The sequence below is a fragment of the Schistocerca americana genome, chromosome 10 (assembly GCF_021461395.2).
Source record: "Schistocerca americana isolate TAMUIC-IGC-003095 chromosome 10, iqSchAmer2.1, whole genome shotgun sequence".
NCBI classification, from domain to species: domain Eukaryota; kingdom Metazoa; phylum Arthropoda; class Insecta; order Orthoptera; family Acrididae; genus Schistocerca; species Schistocerca americana.
In genome coordinates this window covers 111,772,465-111,794,329 of record NC_060128.1, presented here as the reverse complement: position 1 = coordinate 111,794,329, position 21,865 = coordinate 111,772,465, and the positions used below count along the sequence as shown (strand labels likewise).

At 41.0% G+C, this 21,865-nt stretch overlaps 1 protein-coding gene across 1 annotated transcript; it reads right to left on the bottom strand.

Moving 5' to 3' along the window:
• Window positions 1-901: 901 nt before the first annotated feature.
• On the bottom strand, window positions 902-21,640 carry LOC124552238 (enkurin domain-containing protein 1-like). Its single transcript, XM_047126520.1, has 3 exons — window positions 21,516-21,640; window positions 8,865-8,986; window positions 902-1,199 (listed from the first exon to the last, which is right to left on the bottom strand). The coding sequence occupies exons 1-3, from the start codon at window positions 21,614-21,616 to the stop codon at window positions 1,015-1,017; spliced, it is 408 nt and encodes a 135-aa protein (XP_046982476.1). The 5' UTR covers window positions 21,617-21,640; the 3' UTR covers window positions 902-1,014.
• Between the last annotated feature and the right edge of the window lie 225 nt (window positions 21,641-21,865).

The window sequence follows — 21,865 nt, the reverse complement described above, 5'->3', positions numbered from 1 at the left end:
GGAGAGATAAAAGTGAACTGTAAAGTAACTGGAGATCTGGTGTGAAAAAAGGCGAAAAAGTGTTGGTTACAACCGGGCTATGTTGGACTTGGGTTGGTAGACAACGATGTGCACAAAGGTTAGGTGGTTGTGTTGCTGCCAAAACACATTTAATTGCACCATCTTGTACTATCTAGGTTCTTGTTGATATATGTAGGTAGTTGTGGAAAATGTCCACTGTGATCAATTGTACTGTAAAATCATGCACTGGTAATGGAAGAAATGTTTTGTTAGAAATGAGAGTTTATGTAAGCATAAAAATGCTTTACATGACATGAAGAAAACAAAAGATGAAAGAAACAAGAACTACCAGTTTTTAAATTTAAAGTATAAACCTGATCATACTGACTAGATGTAAGAATGCTTACTTCAGTGAGCCATGATTTCCAATTAGCCACAAATATTGACAGGGAGACACAAGAATCAGACGATAATTTGTTTTATTAATTATTTTCAGCTTCCTTCTCACTTAAAATGTTTCCACTGTCTTAGTGTCACTATATCTAAAAAAAGTGCACATCAATAATAATTGATGAGTTATAGAAGTAACAGAGAGGTGTTCATAATAAAATGGAAAGAAGTGTAGGGGGATAAAAGCAGTAGGAGGGCACCAATGTTTGAAGGCAGTAGAAAGGTTGAAATGGATGTAGCTTGCAGCGGCTACACAGAGCTGAAGAGTCTTTCACAGGACACACTAGTGCAGAGAGCTGCAATCAATCAGACTTCAGACTAAAGACTAAAACAAAAGCAACAACAAATAAAATGAAAATTAATCATTTATTTTTCTTCTGTGAAAATAATACACACTTCGATATTGTGTGAAGACAATGGGAACTTTCGTGACACTGGTTACAGGGGACACAGGAACAATAGATTACTTGATATGTCAAAATGCAACAGTTCTTAAGTTTTTCTCGCCTGATTGGGTCAGGCAGTAATTGTCTGTTAACTGTAAGTAATACTGTGCTCCTTCATTCAAACACTTTTCACACTCCTTTTGTGAAGTGCAAGTTTCACAGATACTTCAGGCTGAGAAAATACTTGAATTGCTTCTTCTAGTTTATCCAGCTGCTTCTCAATGTCCATTCTCCTTTCTCGAATCTCTAGGTTTGGCGGTCGAAGTGGCAGCATGTTTAGCTGATGAGCCAAATCAGCAAAACCTGAAATAAAACTATCGTCAGTTTACTGTGCTTTGATCTGCTCACATAGCGTTTGACCTGTCATGTAGCATAAAGTGCAGCACTCTAGCTTGTGACATGGGACAGTGAGCCAGTCCTCTATCAAATATGTGCAGCAGATCAAAGATCACAGCTGGTGTACCGGCCGGCCAGACTGTGGACTTTAAGTGATTTCCTGTGCACATTTAAAATGCAGGGCTGGTCCCCAGTTCCCTCTTCAGAAAATATTATACACAAACAGTTAAAATATAATCACACACCCAACTATGCAGATGGTGCACATGACTCCCTCCTTGAGGCAACTGATGACTCTGGCAGCAAGGAGGTCATCCCACCACAAAATTAAACAAAAATAAATAAATTTTCCAGATTTCAGTAAAGCAGATCCTGTACTACAAGGCTAAGAAGAAAATTAATGTTCTAAGGTTTATCATAAGTTTAAGGGATAGAATGAAATAAATGTTAGCACATGGTTTCTTTTTAAATGATATATTAGCCTTTCCATGCCTCTTTGTCCATGTGTGTGCTCAACACATACAGGGTGTTTCTTTTCCTTTAACTTGAGGTAAATAAATATCTTGAAAATGATCCTTTGTATGAAAATATCTGTGTGGAAAGTTAATATTAGTAAAGAGGACAACTGTCTGTGCACAAGTGGCCAACTCCTACCCACCCCTCCTGCATGGATGGAGTCAACTTTCTGTTTTAAAATGGGGACCCTCATCTTTATTGCATATTCAGATTCTATGCCAAAACATGCATACAATTTACTCAGACCACTGTTTCTCATTAGTTATAGATAGCACTGTAATTCACAAATACTAAGTTTGCCTGTTTTTACAATTGAGAACTAACACATTTGAATCTATATTTAATTTATGATGTAAATGTAAACCTTTGTGTTTGAGCATTTATTGTAAATTAACAGATATGGAGAGAGGCAAGGGGATTGTCAGAAACCAACACTCAATGGCGAGAGGCAAGAGGATTCACTGTAATCAAGCACCCTGTAGTGAGAGCAAGGGACTCACCGAAATCAAGCATCCCAATGGTGAGGGGCAAGGGAACTCACCAAACTCAAGTACACCAATGGTGAGAGGCAAAGGGACTCACTGCAATCAAGCACCCCATGCTGAGAGGCAAGGGGCTCACCAAAATGAAGCACCCCAGTGGTGAGAGGCAAGGGGACTTACCAAACTCAAGTACCCCAATGGTGAGAAGCAAGGAGATACACTGTAATCAAGCACACCATGGTGAGAGATGAGGGGCTCATCAAAATTAAGCACCCCAATGGAGAGAGGCAAGGGGACTCACTGATATTAAGCATTCCAATGGGGACTATTACATTCCTGTCATTGTTCCTGGGCCCAACTGTTAGAACACAAAGGTTTTCATTTATATCAAAATGAAATATAGAATAAAATGTGTCCATTCTTAATTGTAAAAACAGTCACACATGATGTTTGTCAATCACAGCACCACCTACTACAAATGGAAAACAATGGTTTGAGTAAACCACACATATTTCTTAGTGTATAATCTGGATACACAATAAAAATGGTGGGAGGTGACCAGTTGTAGCACAGACAAATGTCACCTTTACAAATATTAACTTTTCAGTCAGATTTTTTTTCATGCAACTCATAATTTTTGAGGTATTTAGTTGTCTCAAGTTACAACAAACACACTATGTACTGCACACACCTCCCTCTCTCCTCTGTGTCCATCTCCTCCCTCCATCTCTCTGTCCACCACATCCTTCCATCTCTATCTGTCTATTTCCTTCTCCTCACTCTCCATGTCTCTTCATCTCCACCTCTCTCTCTCTCTATCCAACTCTTCTGTCCTCTCTCTGTCTGATCACACCTTCCTCCCTTTCCTCTGTCTATATCATCCTCCCTCTTTCTCTGTTACTATCCTCCAGCACCTCTCATCCTGTTATACATGCTGACTACCCCACTACCATTTCCACTTAAGCCGGTATTACACTATCAAATTTCTTTGTCAAAGATTTGATCAAAGATCCATCAAACATATTTGACAAAGATCTTTGATGTAGTACTAGAAGGTGTATTACACTGTCACCTAATTTTTTGTCAAAGTTCAAAATGGCTGACAACAACTTGTTATTAACTGCAGCAGATGCACGTACCACAATTGCATTGTGTGCACATGCGGAAAAGAAGTGGGGAAAAAAAGGAACCATACATATGAGTTTGACACTCTTGAATTCCTCGGATTACAACTTGATAATAAATTCAGTTGGGAGGAGCACACCACAGAACTGCAGAAATGCCTTAACAAATCTGTATTTGCAATTCGAGTGTTAGCAGACATAGGCAACATAAAAATGAAAAAGCTTGCATACTTTGCCTACTTTCATTCCATAATGTCATATGGTATAATATTTTGGGGTAAATCTTCAAGTCACACAAAAGTTTTCAGAGTCCAAAAGCATGTAATACATATAATTTGTGGAGCAAATTCATGGATGTCCTGCAGAAACCTCTTCAAAGAACTGGGTATACTAACTACTACCTCTCAGTATATTTACTCCTTAATGAAATTTGTCCTAAATAATATATCTCTTTTTCCAACAAACAACTCAGTTCATACATACAATACCAGGAACAAAAATGAGCTGCACAAGGACTTAAAAGCACTTACTTTACTTCAAAAAGGGGTCCACTACTCAGGAACACTCATCTTCAATAATTTGCCAGCAAACATTAAAATCGAGTTACAAATAAAGATCAGTTTAAAAGGAGCCTGAAAGACTAACTAGTGGCCAACTCCTTCTACTCCATTGGCAAAATTTTTAATAGAAACAAATGATGTATTGTATTTATTCATACTATTAGTACTGTTATTTCAGCTTTAAAAAAAATTGACATGTTCCACATCCACGAGGATCTCCGCAGCATGGATCTATGAAATGAAAAAATAACCTTATCTGGGTGAAGCTGTGGGTTTTACGACGACACGATAAAAGCATTCAACAAAACTTGTTACGTGAGCTCACGGTGGAAGACGTCAAGTCGTACATCAATTACTCAAGAGTGGATGAGCATACATTTCTGTATGTGCTCAGTGAAGTGTATCCTCCTATCACAAAGCACAATATTCACTTAAGAATTGCTACATCTTCAGAAGACAGGCTCACTGTAACACTCAGATTCCTTGCTACAGGAGAGGGTTATGTTATGTTAGGTTAGGTTAGGTTAGGTCAGGTCATGTCAGGTCTCCAATCTTCTTAATCTATTTTTGTATTCAGGGCGTCTCACGTTGTAAAGCACTTCATCAGATTCATACATCTCTATTAATTTTGTAGTTGTCGGCACACACCAATTGTATTTACCGGTAATGTTTATAAAAACACTACAGACGACAGAGTGCTGCAGCGATGCTAGCGCTCCATGTGGTAACATGTCACATTGCAGTGAACAGAAGACAAGCGATTTCTTTGATCAAATCTACAGCGAGGCCCTAGATTTGATCAAACATTGGACGACATTTGACAAAGTTCCTATTACACCATCAAATATCTTTGACAAAGATTTTTGACAAAGATATTTGACAACGAAATTTGATAGTGTAATACCGGCCTTACCTCCTGAATCTCCCTTTTCTCCTCCCTCTTCCTGTCCAATTCCTCCTCTGACCTCTCTCTGTGCATCTCCTTCTCCCCCTCTTTCAGTACATTCTCTCTTCAGTCTTTTCTCTGTCCATCCCCTCCCTATCCATGCCATTCTTTCCCATTTGTGGAAAACAGACATGTTGTGGGAGAGGTAATGGCCTGCATTATCATCCTGATTTGCAGGGGCTACACATGCAGATGGGTACAGCTGGGGAATGTCGGAGATAGGTAGAGGAAGGACAGGACAGAGAGAGAGGACAAGAGGGGATGTACAGGGAGAGAGGAGAACACAAGGTCACTAACAGAGAGAGGGGGAAGATGGGGATGGACAGAGTGAGGGGAGAGGAGGAGATGGACAGAGAGAGGGGAGCTGGGAGAGTATGGACAGGGAGAGAGGGGTGCAGGAGGGGGTGGACGGAGAGTTGGAGAATGAGATAAACAGAGAGAGTGTGAAGAAGATTGAAATAGGCACAGAGAGAGGGTGGTGGTGGTGTGGTGATGGAGTAAGTAGACAGCGAGAGGGCAGCTTCTAAGTTGGGGGCAGAAAAACCATTTATTGAAGATGACGTGCAGGCTGCCCTGCAAAATCAGGTCGATCAGGCAGGGTGATACTGTTCCCACAAAACACAGTCATACAGGGCAGCTTATTCTGCAGGGACTGTAAAAACATGTGTTTGACCACATCTCCACTCCTATTGGAGCTAGAAGGTTATAAACTCTATAGCACTGACAGTCATGAAGTCTGCTGTTCATATGCCTAATTTGGTTGAAATCTATACAGGGAGATTGAGAAATATAAACAAGTTGACTGAACACTATCTTTTGGAACTAGAACTTCTGCTAAAATGCCATACAAAGAGCAAATATAGTACCACTTATGCTAAGAGCAGCCATCAGAGCATGTCTCCGAGGCCAGTGGGGGGGGGGGGGGGGAGGGGTTCTGGTTGAAACTCCTGAGGGGCTAAGAGGCTGCAACAGTGCATACGGGGAGCAGATGACCCAATAGGAAATGCGGATGCTACCAAGATAAGACATGAATAAAATATTAATAAGGCTGAATAAGGCTGACTGGTTCATCATTCTACATTGTGTAGGTATTGAAACAAATACATTAAAAAATCACTAGAAAAAGAAGGGAAGGCTGATAAACCAATACAAGACACATGGTAAATAAAACTTTATGGGTAACCATAAAAATCATTATAAGCTTGTATATAAACATGACAGAGACAAGATAAAACTCAGAATGAGAAAGAAAGAGGGGGAATGTATAATATACAATAGAGGTGTAATAGATAAAGAAGTGACACAATATATAAAATATAGAAGAGGGAACAAATGCGAGAAGCGTGATCAGGATGAAGACATCGAGTCAACATGGAGTCATATAACGGTGCAGAGTGTGAGCAATGGTTTTCATTGTTTCATGAATCCAAATCTGCTACTACAGTTCAGAGACAACACAGCCACCACCTCAGAGACAAACTGTTATTATTGATACAATGGTTTCATCAAAACTGGCTGTGTACCACATAGGACAGCGGACAAGGTTGGCCAGCTGTGTCTGACACAGTTATTGAACAAGTTTGGCAGTCTTATATTCGTAGTCTCGGTAAATCAATGGAATGTGTCAGCTTAGAACTGAATATGCATAGTCTTACAGTGAGGAAGGTATTGCATAAACACCTGTCATTCAAACCAATTGGAGCAGTTGCAATCTTTAAGTGAAAGTGCTAAAAAAGATGTGAGTTTTGACTAGAAATGTTTAACAAAATGCAGACTGAAGATGATTAACATAATAAAACTGTGTTCAGTGATGAAGCCACCTTCCACACCTGTGGCAAAGTCAATCGGTATAACGTTAAGAGTCCAGTTCTACTTGTCACTTATGGTCTTGTCATTGACAGTATGTCCTACATCTACATGGATACTCTGCAAATCACACTTAAATGCCTGCAGAGGGTTCACTGAGGCACCTTCACAATAGTTCTCTGTTATTCCACTCTCAAACAGCGTGCAGAAAAAACGAACACCTGTACCTTTCCATGTGAACTCTGATTGCCCTCATTATGATGATCAAGTCTCCCTATGTAGGTAAGCATCAACAAAATATTTTTCAATTCAGAAGAGAAAGTTGGTGACTGAAATAACATGAGAAGATCCTGCTGCAACAAGAAATGTGTGTGTTTTAGTTATGTCCACCCCAAATTCTGTATCATGTCTGTGATGCTCTCTCCCTATTTCTCAACAATACAAAATGTGCTGCCCTTCTTTGAACTTTCTCAATATACTCTATTAACCCTGTCTGGTAAGGATCCCAATCACACAGCATTACTCCAAAAGATGATGGACAAGCATAATACAGGCAGTCTCCTTAGTAGATCTCTTGACTCTTCTAAGCACTCTGCCAATAAAACACAGTCTTTTGTTACCATCTTCACAACATTTTACATGTGTTCTTTCCAATTTATGCTGTCCATAATTGTAATACTTAAGTACTTGGTTGAATTTGTGGCCTTTAGATTTGAATGATGTATTGTTTAACTGATGTTTAACAGACTCCTTTTAGCACTCATGTGGATGATCACACACTTTCATTATTTAGGGTCAACTGCCAATTTTTGCACCATACAGAGATATTTTCTAAATTGTTTTACAATTTGTTGTGACCTTCTGATGATTTCAGTAGGCACTAAAGGACAACATCATCTACAAGCAACCTAAGACTGCTGCTCAGATTGTCTCCTAAATTGTTTATATAGATAAGGAACAGCAGATGACCTATAACACTGCCTTGGAGAATGTCAGAGATCACTTCTGTTTTACTTCATGCCTTTCTGTCAATTACAATGAAATGTAATCTTTCTGATGGGAAATCAAGAATCCAGTCTCATACTGAACCAATATTCCACAAGCATGCAATTTGATTACTAGTCACTTGTGAGGTATGGTGTCAAAAATCATCTGGAAATCTAGAAATATGGTATCAATTTGAATAGCATTCAACACTCTGTATGAGTAAAGCGATAGTTTTGTTTCACAAGAATGATATTTTCTAAACTGTATTGACTGTTTGTTAATAGACTGTTCCCTTCGAGGTAACTCATAATGTTCAAACATAATATATGTTCCAAAATCCTGCTGCAGATCAGTGTTAATGAGATAGGCCTTTAATTTAATGGATTACTCCTACTGGCTTTCTTGAATACTGGTATGACCTGTGCAACTTTTCAGTCTTTTGGTATGGATCTTTCGTCAAGTGAGCAGTTATAAGTGATTGTTAAGTATGGAGCTATGGCATCAGCATACTCTGAAAGGAACCTAATTAGTATAGATATGAATATGAGGATGGTACCTGTTCTTTTGGACATGTCCAAAAGAACAAATACAATCTTCATACAGATAAGGCTTACAGGCCAATGACCTTCTTCAGTGTGGATGCACTCAGATTGCTCAAACTCTTACGGGAATCAGTAGACTGACTGTCATGAGTAATGAGTATAGTCGGCAGGGGCACTACAAATGTAGTGTGTGGATAGTACATTGGAAATGTGGGTCTCACAGGGAGCATGCCAGAGATAAGCCCCTGCAGTCACACTATCCTCTGTGACCTCGATGGCTAAGTTGGATATAGCATCTGACACATAAGCAGGAGATCCCGGGTTCAAGTCCTGGTCGGGGCACACATTTTCAACTGTCCCCATTGATATTTATCAACGCCTATATGCAGCTAATTGTCTGTATTTCATTGTAATTCAATAATTGGTATAGAGTCTCGACAGGAAGTCTTGTTTTTATTAAGTGATTTAACTTTCTTCTCTACTTTGAGGATATCTACTTCTAAGCTAGTCATCCTCGTATTCTTTGGTGAAGAAATTGTAGAAGGCTGTGCTTAGTAACTCTGCCTTAGCAACACTGTCATCGATAATACTTCCATGTTAAAGCCTAATTTTCCTTAATTTGCCAGTGAATTATGTAGCAACAGCAACTAAGAAGAAGATATTTCCTACTTTTCCTGAGCAATGTAAGCACTTCTTTCCTAGTGTCATTTGGGAGAGGAATGTATCCTTGTTGGGAATCAAATAACTCTTCATCTCCTTTCTGTTGTTCTTTCTTCTGAGACCGCAGGTACCTGCAATTTGAATTGATAATGTCAGAATCCTTCTATAGTATAGTACACATTCATTATAACTTGTCTGTATTATATAATGAAACTTGTTCTTATTACTGAAACAAGCCATAAAATTAAAGGACAGAAATGAAATAACACTCCTATAAATACAGAAAAATTTGTTTATGACAAAAGAATAATATGTGAATTTTTTTGTTGTGTTTACAAAGACTTTTCATTATTTTTTTCATATTCTGTGGTAACAAAAGTCATTGGATAACAATATGCACATATACTGATGGCAGTAGTAATGCATTCACAAGGTTTAGAAGGGCAATGCATTGCCAGATCCATAATTTGTACTCAGGTGATTCATGTGAAAATATTTCCAACACGATTATGACTGCACAGTGGGAATTAACAAACTTTGAATGAAGAATGGCAGTTGGAGCCAGATGCATGGGGCATTCCATTTTGGAAATCATTGTGGAATTCAATATTCTGGGATCCACAGTATCAAGAGTGTGCCAAAAATACCAAATTTCATGCATTACCTCTCAACGCAGTGCCTGGCAGCCTTCACTTAAGGACCAAGAGAAGCAGCATTTGCGTACAATTGCCAGTGCCAACAGACAAGCAACAATGCATGAAATAACTGCAGAAATCAAAGTGAGATGTATGACTGTTGTATCCACTAGGACAGTGTGGCAAACTTTGGTGTTAATGGACTACAGCAGCAGATGACCCATGCGAGTGCCTTTGCTAACAGCACAGCATCTCTCCTGGGCTTGTGACCATATTGGTTGCATCCCAGACAACTGGAAAATCATGGCTTGATCAGATGAGTCCTGATTACAGTTAGCATGAGCTGATGGTAGGGTTTAAGTATGGCACAGACTCCAGGACGCCACGGACCCAAGCTGTCAACAAGACACAGCACAAGCTGGTCGTGGCTCCATAATGGTACAGCTTGTGTTAACGCAGTCCAACTGAACTGATCATTGACTGGAAATGACTATGTTTGGCTACTTGGAGAACATTTGCAGCTGTTTATGGACTATGTTCCCAAACAACAATAGATTTTTTATGGATCACAATGCGCAATGTCACTGGGACACAGTTGTTCGCAATTGGTTTGAAGAACATTCTGGACAGTTCAAGCAAAGGGTTTGCCCAGCCAGGCCATGCAAAATGAATCCCATTGAACATTTATGGAATCTATTTAAATGGTCATTTCATGCACAAAATCCTGCACCAGCAATACTTCTGCAATTAGGAACAGCTATGGAGGCAACGTGGCTTAATATTTCTGCAGAGGCCTCCAATGCCTTGTTGAGTCCTTACTGCATCAAGTTACTGTATTTGCTCAAATCTAAGCCACACCTGAAAAATGAGACTTGCAATCAAGGAAAAAAAAATTCCCGAATATAAGCCGCACCTGAAATTTGAGACTCGAAATTCAAGGGGAGAGAAAAGTTTTAGGCCGCACCTCCAAATCGAAACGAAGTTGGTCCATTGTAATATGAGACACAATTTAGGTCAAATGAATGACGATACAGCTACAGTAGTTTGGTTCGAGTCGTAAGCTTAGCAGTTAAGCTTTACCAGGAAGCCATTGCTATGCGTCAGGCGCTCCGTCCGTATTTATATGGGTACCCTTCCTTTTTCATGTGCTTTGTCTGGTTTGAATTGATTGCTTATTTTTCTCTGATCTGATAAGTGACGTTCTCTTTGTTATAGGTGTTTACATCACACTAAGCTGAAAATGCATTACTGTACTGTGTCATGCATTGTTTGTCACATTCTGATAATGAGTGTTTACAGCCTGTTGTCGCTCGTGGCATGGCTTGCTTTTGCGCGTGCTTCCGCCGCTTACAATTAAAAAAAAAAGAGAGGAATTGTCTCATAAGTGAAAATATGGCAAGAGACTGCTATTTGTTCTTACTTACACTGCTCCTTTCTTTGATAATGATCAACAAGAACCAAATAATAGACTGCATGATAGAAGATGTTCTGAACGAGAGTTTAGCGAAAATTTTTCTCCATTTGAAAATCTTTGCAGATGCCTCTTTAGTATATTACATTCTGCACAGAAATTAGAGTCATCTTAGATTTAAAAATCTAGTCAATTGCCATGCTTCATTTCTGAATGTATTGCTATTCGGCATAAGAATAATCTGAATATAAACATGACATGATATGTATATTCTTCCGCGTTTGCTGTTGTCTCACTCTAGTTTCGTAGTTTATTAGGCAGACAGGATTTAAATGAAATATTAGCAAACATGAAAGATTACATGGCAAAATGTTTATATTCATATTATTCTTATGGTGCAGAGAATACTGCATGTGATTCACAAGAGTTCCTATTAGCAACCATCTCTTCTCACAAGTAGGAAAAAATTCAGAACATAGAGTTGGCCATATTGACAAACATCCCAAACAGTCTTGCAAGTTGGATTTTCGTAGTACATTGAAATGCTGCTACATTCGAAGATGAACAATACGGAATTTCTATTTACTTCGTTGGATAATGTATAAAAATACAGTGGTCGAAACTCGGGGCGGAGAAAAAATCTCATCTTCCAGCTTTTTTTAAAATGTATTTGCTGATGCAGAGGTTTTGGCGCCAGTATTTATCTTTGTATTTGTATTTGTGCATGCAAAGCATGCCTGTGTAGCGCTACATATATTTGATGGCAGAAGTTAGTTGTGGCGGCACCTACCAACATTTCTCAGAACTTCCGCTTACTTTGCACTCGATTCTAAGCCGCAGGCGGTTTTCTGGATTACAAAAACCAGAAAAAAGTGCGGCTTAGATTCAAGTAAATACGGTACTCCACTAAGCTGGACAAAAGGAGGTCCAACACAATATTAGGAGGTGACCCATGACTTATGTCACCTCAGTGTACAATCACCAATTCATTCAATCATCCATCATCCATATTCCGTAAATTCTATCAAGAAAGAGAACTTTAAGGGAAGTGAAATGAGTCAAGGTAAACCTTAAAAAAGACCAAAAAAAATCACACAGTGGAAAGTCGACGATGGAATAACAACAATGGTATGAAAATGATAGATTGCTACTCACTACATAGAGGGTGAGTTGAGCCACAGACAGGCATAATAAAGAGACTTTTAAACATTTATACATTCGGACAAAAAAAGTGATTCTCCAGAAATAGAAAACACACACACATTCACACAAATATAACTCACGCACAAACGGCCACTGTCTCTGACCTCTGTGGCCTGACTGCAACTGCGTCTAATGTGAGCAGCAACCAGGGGTGGACAGTGGAGGGTAAGCAGGTGGCTCGGGGCAGGGAGAAGGAGGGATAGCAACTAAGAATGGGGGAAGGTGTGGTGCCACTTGTGGCAGTGTGCTGGGGTGTGGTGGAGACAGGGTAGGGATAATAGGTGCAGTTAGGAGGTTTGGGGGAAGCAGGTAAGTAGAGAAGGGGAAGAAAGAGCAGTAGGTGTTTGCCAGAATAGAAGGCTGTGCTGTGCTGGAGTGGGAGCAGGGAAGGGGGTAGGTCAGTGGAGGATAGGGACTAGTGAACTATTCGTCATGGGGAAGAAAGAGCAGTAGGTGTTTGCCAGAATAGAAGGCTGTGCTGCGCTGGAGTGGGAGCAGGGAAGGGGGTAGGTCAGTGGAGGATAGGGACTAGTGAACTATTCGTCATGGGGTTTTCAGAGGTCAAGTGTAGCTTGGGGAACATGTAGGTGTTATCTCATCAAAATCAAATCACAGAAAAAAAGACATCATGATTTAAAGATTCATCAATAACCATCATGTCTGTCTGTTTGAACAAGCTAAACTCCTACACTACTAGAAAAATTTTTGTGGGATTTTTACAGGCAACTTGAGCATAGCTTGGGGCTACATATAGGCATTGTTTCATCAAAATCAGAAAACAGAGAAAGATATAGTGATTTAAGGTCTTGTCTAAAATTGTCATGTCTGGCTGTTTGAATACACTATTCTCTAAAACTACTAGCACAATTTTCGTGAGGTTTTCATAGATAATTTGAGTGTAACTTGGGGAAACATATGCGCTTTATTTCATCAGAACTGGAGTACAGAAAAAAGGTGTCATAATTTAAAGTTTTATCTAAAATTGTTTGCTCAGCTTAGCTTTCTGGATGTTTAATTATCATGGTGTAGGACACCAAAGACCCAATAGATGGCCCAAGAAAGACTAGATGGTCTAGCAATATACTAGAACGTCCTATGTATCACTCCCATTGGGATTCTGAGGGCGAGACCAGATTAAATGCAACACACACAGGGCCATTTAAACAATCTTCATTCCAACACTCCTTACATGAATTGAATGGGAAAAACCCTAATAACTGGTACAGTTGCTTTTCATATGGTCAGCTCTATGTGGCTCTGCTTATTTTAGTGAAGAAAACAAGCTCCTCTGCTTCAACTGATGTATACAAAGAAACTTTATGATCCGAATATACATTCCACGCACATGAAGTCTCAGGGACAGCTATAAATAAATACCCAGACAACACAGAACTTACCAGATAATATTGTTGTTGTCTTCAGTCCTGAGACTGGTTTGATGCAGCTCTCCATGCTACTCTATCCAGTGCAAGCTTCTTCATCTCCCAGTACTTACTGCAACCTACATCCTTCTGAATCTGCATAGTGTATTCATCTCTTGGTCTCCCTCTACGATTTTTACCCTCCACACTGCCCTCCAATGCTAGATTTATGATCCCTTCATGCCTAAGAACATGTCCTACCAACCGGTCCCTTCTTCTTGTCAAGTTGTGCCACAAACTCCTCTTCTCCCAATTCTATTCAAAACCTCCTCATTAGTTATGTGATCTACCCATCTAACCTTCATCATTCTTCTGTAGCACCACATTTCAAAAGCTTCTATTCTCTTCTTGTCCAAACTATTTATCATCCATGTTTCACTTCCATACATGGCTACACTCCATACAAATCTTTCAGAAACGACTTCCTAACGCTTAAATCAATACTCGATGTTAACAAATTTCTCTTCTTCAGAAACGCTTTCCTTGCCATTGCCAGTCTACATTTTGTATCCTCTCTACTTCGACCATCGTCAGTTATTTTGCTCCCCAAATAGCAAAACTACTTTACCACTTTAAGTGTCTCATTTCCTAATCTAATTCTCTCAGCATCACCCGACTTAATTCGACTACATTCCATTATCCTCATTTTGTTTTTGTTGATGTTCATCTTATATCCTCCTTTCAAGACACTGTCCATTCCGTTCAACTGCTCTTCCAAGTCCTTTGCTGTCTCTGACAGAATTACAATGTCACCGGCAAACCTCAACGTTTTTATTTCTTCTCCCTGGATTTTAGTACCTACTCCAAACTTTTCTTTTGTTTCCTTTCCTGCTTGCTCAATATACAGATTGAATAACATCGGGGAGAGGCTACAACCCTGTCTCACTCCCTTCCCAACCACTGCTTCCCTTTCATGCCCCTCGACTCTTATAACTGCCATCTGGTTTCTGTAAAAATTGTAAATAGCCTTTCGCTCCCTGTATTTTACCCCCGCCACCTTCAGAATTTGAAAGAGAGTATTCCAGTCAACATTGTCAAAAGCTTTCTCTAAGTCTACAAATGCTAGAAACGTAGGTTTGCCTTTCCTTAATCTATTTTCTAAGATAAGTCGTAGGTTTAGTATTGCCTCACGTGTTCCAACACTTCTATGGAATCCAAACTGATCTTCCCCGAGGTCGGCTTCTACCAGTTTTTCCATTCCTCTGTAAAGAATTCGCGTTAGTATTCTGCAGCTGTGACTTATTAAACTGATAGTTCGGTAATTTTCACATCTGTCAACACCTGCTTTCTTTGGGATTGGAATTCTATATTCCTCTTGAAGCCTGAGGGTATTTCGCCTGTTTCATACATCTTGCTCACCAGATGGTAGAGTTTTGTCAGGGCTGGCTCTCCCAAGGCCATCAGTAGTTGTAATGGAATGTTGTCTACTCCCGGGGCCTTGTTTCGACTCAGGTCTTTCAGTGCTCTGTCAAACTCTTCACGCAGTATCGTATCTCCCATTTCATCTTCATCTACATCCTCTTCCATTTCCATAATATTGTCGTCAAGTACATCGCCCTTGTATAGACCCTCTATGTACTGCTTCCACCTTTCTGCTTTCCCTTCTTTGCTTAGAACTGGGTTTCCATCTGAGCTCTTGATATTCATACAAGTGGTTGTCTTTTCTCCAAAGGTCTCTTTAATTTTCCTGTAGGCAGTATCTGTCTTATCCCTAGTGAGATAAGCCTCTACATCCTTACATTTGTCCTCTAGCCATCCCTGCTTAGCCATTTTGCACTTCCTATCGATCTCATTTTTGAGACGTTTGTATTCCTTTTTGCCTGCTTCATTTACTGTGTTTTTATACACTCCTGGAAATTGAAATAAGAACACCGTGAATTCATTGTCCCAGGAAGGGGAAACTTTATTGACACATTCCTGGGGTCAGATACATCACATGATCACACTGACAGAACCACAGGCACATAGACACAGGCAACAGAGCATGCACAATGTCGGCACTAGTACAGTGTATATCCACCTTTCGCAGCAATGCAGGCTGCTATTCTCCCATGGAGACGATCGTAGAGATGCTGGATGTAGTCCTGTCGAACGGCTTGCCATGCCATTTCCACCTGGCGCCTCAGTTGGACCAGCGTTCGTGCTGGACGTGCAGACCGCGTGAGACGACACTTCATCCAGTCCCAAACATGCTCAATGGGGGACAGATCCGGAGATCCTGCTGGCCAGGGTAGTTGACTTACACCTTCTAGAGCACGTTGTGTGGCACGGGATACATGCGGACGTGCATTGTCCTGTTGGAACAGCAAGTTCCCTTGCCGGTCTAGGAATGGTAGAACGATGGGTTCGATGACGGTTTGGATGTACCGTGCACTATTCAGTGTCCCCTCGACGATCACCAGTGGTGTACAGCCAGTGTAGGAGATCGCTCCCCACACCATGATGCCGGGTGTTGGCCCTGTGTGCCTCGGTCGTATGCAGTCCTGATTGTGGCGCTCACCTGCACGGCGCCAAACACGCATACGACCATCATTGGCACCAAGGCAGAAGCGACTCTCATCGCTGAAGACGACACGTCTCCATTCGTCCCTCCATTCACGCCTGTCGCGACACCACTGGAGGCGGGCTGCACGATGTTGGGGCGTGAGCGGAAGACGGCCTAACGGTGTGCGGGACCGTAGCCCAGCTTCATGGAGACGGTTGCGAATGGTCCTCGCCGATACCCCAGGAGCAACACTGTCCCTAATTTGCTGGGAAGTGGCGGTGCGGTCCCCTACGGCACTGCGTAGGATCCTACGGTCTTGGCGTGCATCCGTGCGTCGCTGCGGTCCGGTCCCAGGTCGACGGGCACGTGCACCTTCCGCCGACCACTGGCGACAACATCGATGTACTGTGGAGACCTCACGCCCCACGTGTTGAGCAATTCAGCGTTACGTCCACCCGGCCTCCCGCATGCCCACTATACGCCCTCGCTCGAAGTCCGTCAACTGCACATACGGTTCACGTCCACGCTGTCGCGGCATGCTACCAGTGTTAAAGACTGCGATGGAGCTCCGTATGCCACGGCAAACTGGCTGACACTGACGGCGGCGGTGCACAAATGCTGCGCAGCTAGCGCCATTCGACGGCCAACACTGCGGTTCCTGGTGTGTCCGCTGTGCCGTGCGTGTGATCATTGCTTGTACAGCCCTCTCGCAGTGTCCGGAGCAAGTATGGTGGGTCTGACACACCGGTGTCAATGTGTTCTTTTTTCCATTTCCAGGAGTGTATTTTCTCCTTTCATCAATTAAATTCAGTATTTCTTCTGTTACCCAAGGATTTCTACTAGCCCTTGTCTTTTTACCTATTTGATCTTCTGCTGCCTTCACTATTTCATCCCTCAGAGCTACCCATTCTTCTTCTACTGTATTTCTTTCCCCCATTCCTGTCAATTGTTCCCTTATGCTCTCCCTGAAAACCTCTGCAAACTCTGGTTCTGTCAGTTTATGCAGGTCCCATCTGCTTAAATTCCCACGTTTTCGCAGTTTCTTCAGTTTTAATCTATAGCTCATAACCAATGGATTGTGGCCAGAGTCCACATCTGCCCCTGGAAATGTCTTACAATTTAAAACCTGGTTCCTAAATCTCTGTCTTACCATTATATAATCTATCTGATACCTTCTAGTATCTCCAGGATTCTTCCATGTATACAACCTTCTTTTATGATTCTTGAACCAAGTGTTACCTATGATTAAGTTATGCTCTGTGCAAAATTCTACCAGGCAACTTCCTTTTTCATTTCTTAGCCCCAGTCCATATTCACCTACTACGTATCCTTCTCTTCCTTTTCCTACTGTCGAATTCCAGTCACCCATGACTACTAAATTTTCGTCTCGCTTCACTACCTGAATAATTTCTTTTATCTCATCATTCATTTCATCAATTTCTTCATCATCTGCAGAGCCAGTTGGCATATAAACTTGAACTAGCATAGTAGGCATGGGCTCTGTGTCTATCTTGGCCACAATAATGCGTTCACTATGCTGTTTGTAGTAGCTTACCCGCACTCCTATTTTTTTATTCATTATTAAACCTACTCCTGCATTACCCCTATTTGATTTTGTATTTATAACCCTATATTCACCTGACCAAAAGTCTTGTTCCTCCTGCCACCGAACTTCACTAATTCCTACTATATCTAACTTTAACCTATCCATTTCCATTTTTAAATTTTCTAACCTACCTGCCCGATTAAGGGATCTGACATTCCACGCTCCAATCCGTAGAACACCAGTTTTCTTTCTCCTGATAATGACGTCCTCTTGAGTAGTCCCCGCCCAGAGATCTAAATAGGGGACTATTTTACCTCCGGAATATTTTACCCAAGAGGACACCATCATTATTTAACCATACAGTAAAGCTGCATGCCCTCGGGAAAAATTACGGCTGTAGTTTCCCCTTGCTTTCAGCCGTTCGCAGTACCAGCACAGCAAGGCCGTTTCGGTTAGTGTTACAAGGCCAGATCAGTCAATCATCCAGACTGTTGCTCCTGCAACTACTGAAAAGGCAGCTGCCCCTCTTCAGGAACCACACGTTTGTCTGGCCTCTCAACAGATACCCCTCCATTGTGGTTGCACCTACAGTACGGCCATCTGTATCATTGAGGCACGCAAGCCTACCCACCAACGGCAAGGTCCATGGTTCATGGGGGTAGGAGATAATATTATTTAGATAATATTAAATAACTATTATTTCTTCTATTTGGTAGCTTAATATTTATTTGAATACATCAGTATTTTTCAAAGAAAATAGTCATCTCAGTTCATAAATACAGAGTGCTGAACAATGAACACTGTCTGAACAGGCCTTAAAGACCAAACAGTATGGACCAGCCACAGTGTCACCCTCAGCCCTTATGCATCACCACATGGGGATACAGAAGGGCACGTGGTCAGCACACCGCTCTCCCACTGACCCGGTAATAGGTGTGGACAGATCAGCCAGTGCTGTTATGAAAGTGAGTGCAAGGAGATCGTGGTGTAACCACAGAGCGACGGTTGCGGAAACCAGCTCGGTTGAGGTGACCAGTGTTGCTGAGACAGCATGCGGCAGGGGTGTTGTGACACTAGGTATATAAGAATGTGCAACCCCCCTTCATTGGAATGTTTGAATCACAGTTCTGAAACTTCATTGGCACATCAAACCAAATTGAAGGAGGTTGCGTCGCTGAGGGATAAACCACAATGTCCTTAACTGGGTTATCGTCCACGATGTCACTAGGCGGCATGCACTGTCCATTTAGTGCCCGTTGCTGCATAGTCGTACTTGACAGTGGTCATGTTGAGCTGGTTAAGGTTAAGTGACCACCGGTGTTGCTGAACATAGATAATAGTTCACTTTTAACCAAATGCACATTAGGTCGGCTTGACCACTCGTGGTCACAAGCACAGTTAATAGGATGTGTAGCACTAGCACCGAAAGACACTGGTAGATCCATTGTTCTGAACACAATGTAGGCTGGTACATGAAGTCCATTAATGATGAACAGAAGCACAAAATAACTCACGAACATACGATGACGATGTCGGGGTCACCACAGTGGTTATTACGTATTGCAGATCGGTAATAACACACTTTAGATAACATAAATGCATTTATTAGACATCGAAGCAAGCAAGAACAAACATGGTGATATGAAAGTTGCACTCTGAGAGAGCATAGAACATAGTCCAAAAATGTCAGAGTCAGAGATAGGGGCTCTACGCCAGAGGTGCCACAGACCTGTGCAAGATAGGACTGATGGGGGATATTGAACATATACAGAGGAGGGCAGCAGGTTTGTCTGATCTCTGAGAGAGTTCACACAGATGCTGAAGAAACTGAGCTGGCAGACTCTTGAAGATAGATATAAAGTTTTGAACACAGCTGCATGGCCAGTGACCATTTACAAAGTAAAATTAACAGCAATAGCAACCTTTGGTCACAAAAAAAAGGAGTCCTTTGTCCCAGATATTGGCACTGCTATGAGTGCCTTCATCAGAGATTTATTTATGATGAAGGCACTCATAGTGATGCCGAAACCTGTGTCAAAGTCCTCCTGTTTTGCGACAAAGAGCTGCCATTGCTGTTAATTTTAGACATAAAGTATCCCAAGAAAGACTACTTACAAAGTTTTAAGAACTGGCTTTAGGTGATCAGACTAGGAATACTCTACAGCATCCTATATACCACTCCCATGGGGGTTGTGATGACAAGATTACAGTAATTATGGCGCACACAGAAGCATTTAAACAATCATTCTTCCTGCACTCGATATGTGAATGGAATCAGAAGAAACCGTAAAAACTGTTACAATGGGATGTACCCTCTGCTACGCATCTCACAAAGGTTTGCAGGATATAAATGTATATGTAGATGAAGATACAGAGGATATTACTGGCTAGAAGAAGTCTACTAGTATTAAACATTGACCTTAATGTGAGGGAAAGATGTTCTGAGCTTGGAGCATTGCCAAGGCCAGAGACAGTGGCCATGTGTGTGTGAGTTGTGTTTGAGTGAATATGTGTGTGTGTGTGTGTGTGTGTGTGTGTGTGTGTGTGTGTGTGTGTGTGTGTGTGTGTGTGTGTGTGTGTTTTGAATGTTTTAAATGAAGGCCTTTTGTATGAAAGCTCACTTGTTTAGCAGTCTTTTTGTTGTGCCTCTCTGTGACTCAACGTCTCCACTATATAGTGAGTAGCAATCTATCCTTTTTGTAATACTGTAGGAGGATACAAGATGACTTAGACACAGTGAAAGGTAGCTAGTTGTAAATGTAGATAAATTTAAGTTAATGAAAATGAATAGAAAAACAACAAACTTTAGTTCATATCTTTAGCTTATTTTCCCACTAAATTGTCACTCTTTCCAGGGCTCTTTGGCATTGGAACAGCACCCCAGGGTTGGACGTAATGGGGAAGTCTGGTACCACAGGTGATCTTACAGATCTTATAATTAAATTTTCCCTAGGACATTTAAATCTCATCTTTATCTATGATAATTCAGCTGCTAGATTTATATTAAGTCTGATGAACATGTAAGTATTTGGAGATGCTTCACGAATTCCAATGGGAATCTATGGAGGGAAGACAACATTATTTTTGTGAAAAAATATTTAAAAAATTTAGAGAAATGGCATTTGAAGTTGACTGCAGGATGATTTTATTATCGCCATTTACATTTTGCATAAGGACGTCAAATGTAGGAGAAGAGCAATTAGGGTTTGTACAAAGGCCTATAGACAGTCGTTTTTTGCTTATTTTACTAGCGAGTGGAACAGGCACTATACAGTGTATTGTGGAGTATGTACGTAGATGTATAGTTATTATCAATATCCACTGAATAGTTATAGCTGTTTTTAAGCAGAAAATTCATTTTCAATCACCTATATTATCTGCCAGGTCATTTGTATACCACACAAACAGCAAGGGTCTCACTGCACTTCCCAGCATCATGCCTGAAGTTACTTCTAGATCTGTTTATGGCTCTCCATACAAAATACATGATGTGTACTCCCCATTTTATTGTATTTTTTTCTAATAAGCATTCATACAGTAGTGCATCAAATGCTTTCCAAAAGTGAAGAAAAATTCAATTTAACTGACTGCCTTAATCCACAGCATTCCGGATGTCATGATATAAGCATAAGTTGGCCTGCATGTGGCCAGTGTTTTTGAGGCTTGCTGGATGACACAATGGAGCCATTGTTTGAGATACCATATTAGGCTTGATCTTAGAATATTGGACAGTAGTTTTGTAGATCTCTTCCCTTTTTGTAAGGGGTGTGGTTTGTGCTTTCTCCTAACTACTGAGCACAGTTTTTCATCGTTAGGGGTAAAGCAAGCAGTGAACTCAGGGCAACCAGCTAGTTCCATATAAATAAGAACTACTTTTTCACACTGTAATAATGTCACATTTGTAGCGTTAATAAATTTTATCACACTGGATGAAACAGACTAGAAAATGCATTTACTACCTAGGGACAACACCTCTTTTATACGAAGGAGGTGCCTTCAGAGGGTCCGGAGTCGAGGGAGCGAGTACTTTCTTTCTTGCAGCCATTGCTTTTGCAGTCATTTTTATGGATGGCTGCTTTGTCACACTAAATGTGTGGGGCAGTGAGTTGTCGGTCAAGTCCTCCCCCAAAGGACAAGCAGCCGAGCCCTGCCTTACAGAGGTTGTCTCTTTGCTCAAGCGTGTGCCTCTCACTGAATCCTGAAACAGAATGGAACACTTTAATTAATTAATTAATTAATTAATTAATTAGTCACACACTGTGTTCTGTAAATCACATTGCAAAGGAAAACCTTGAGGGATGTTGATTGA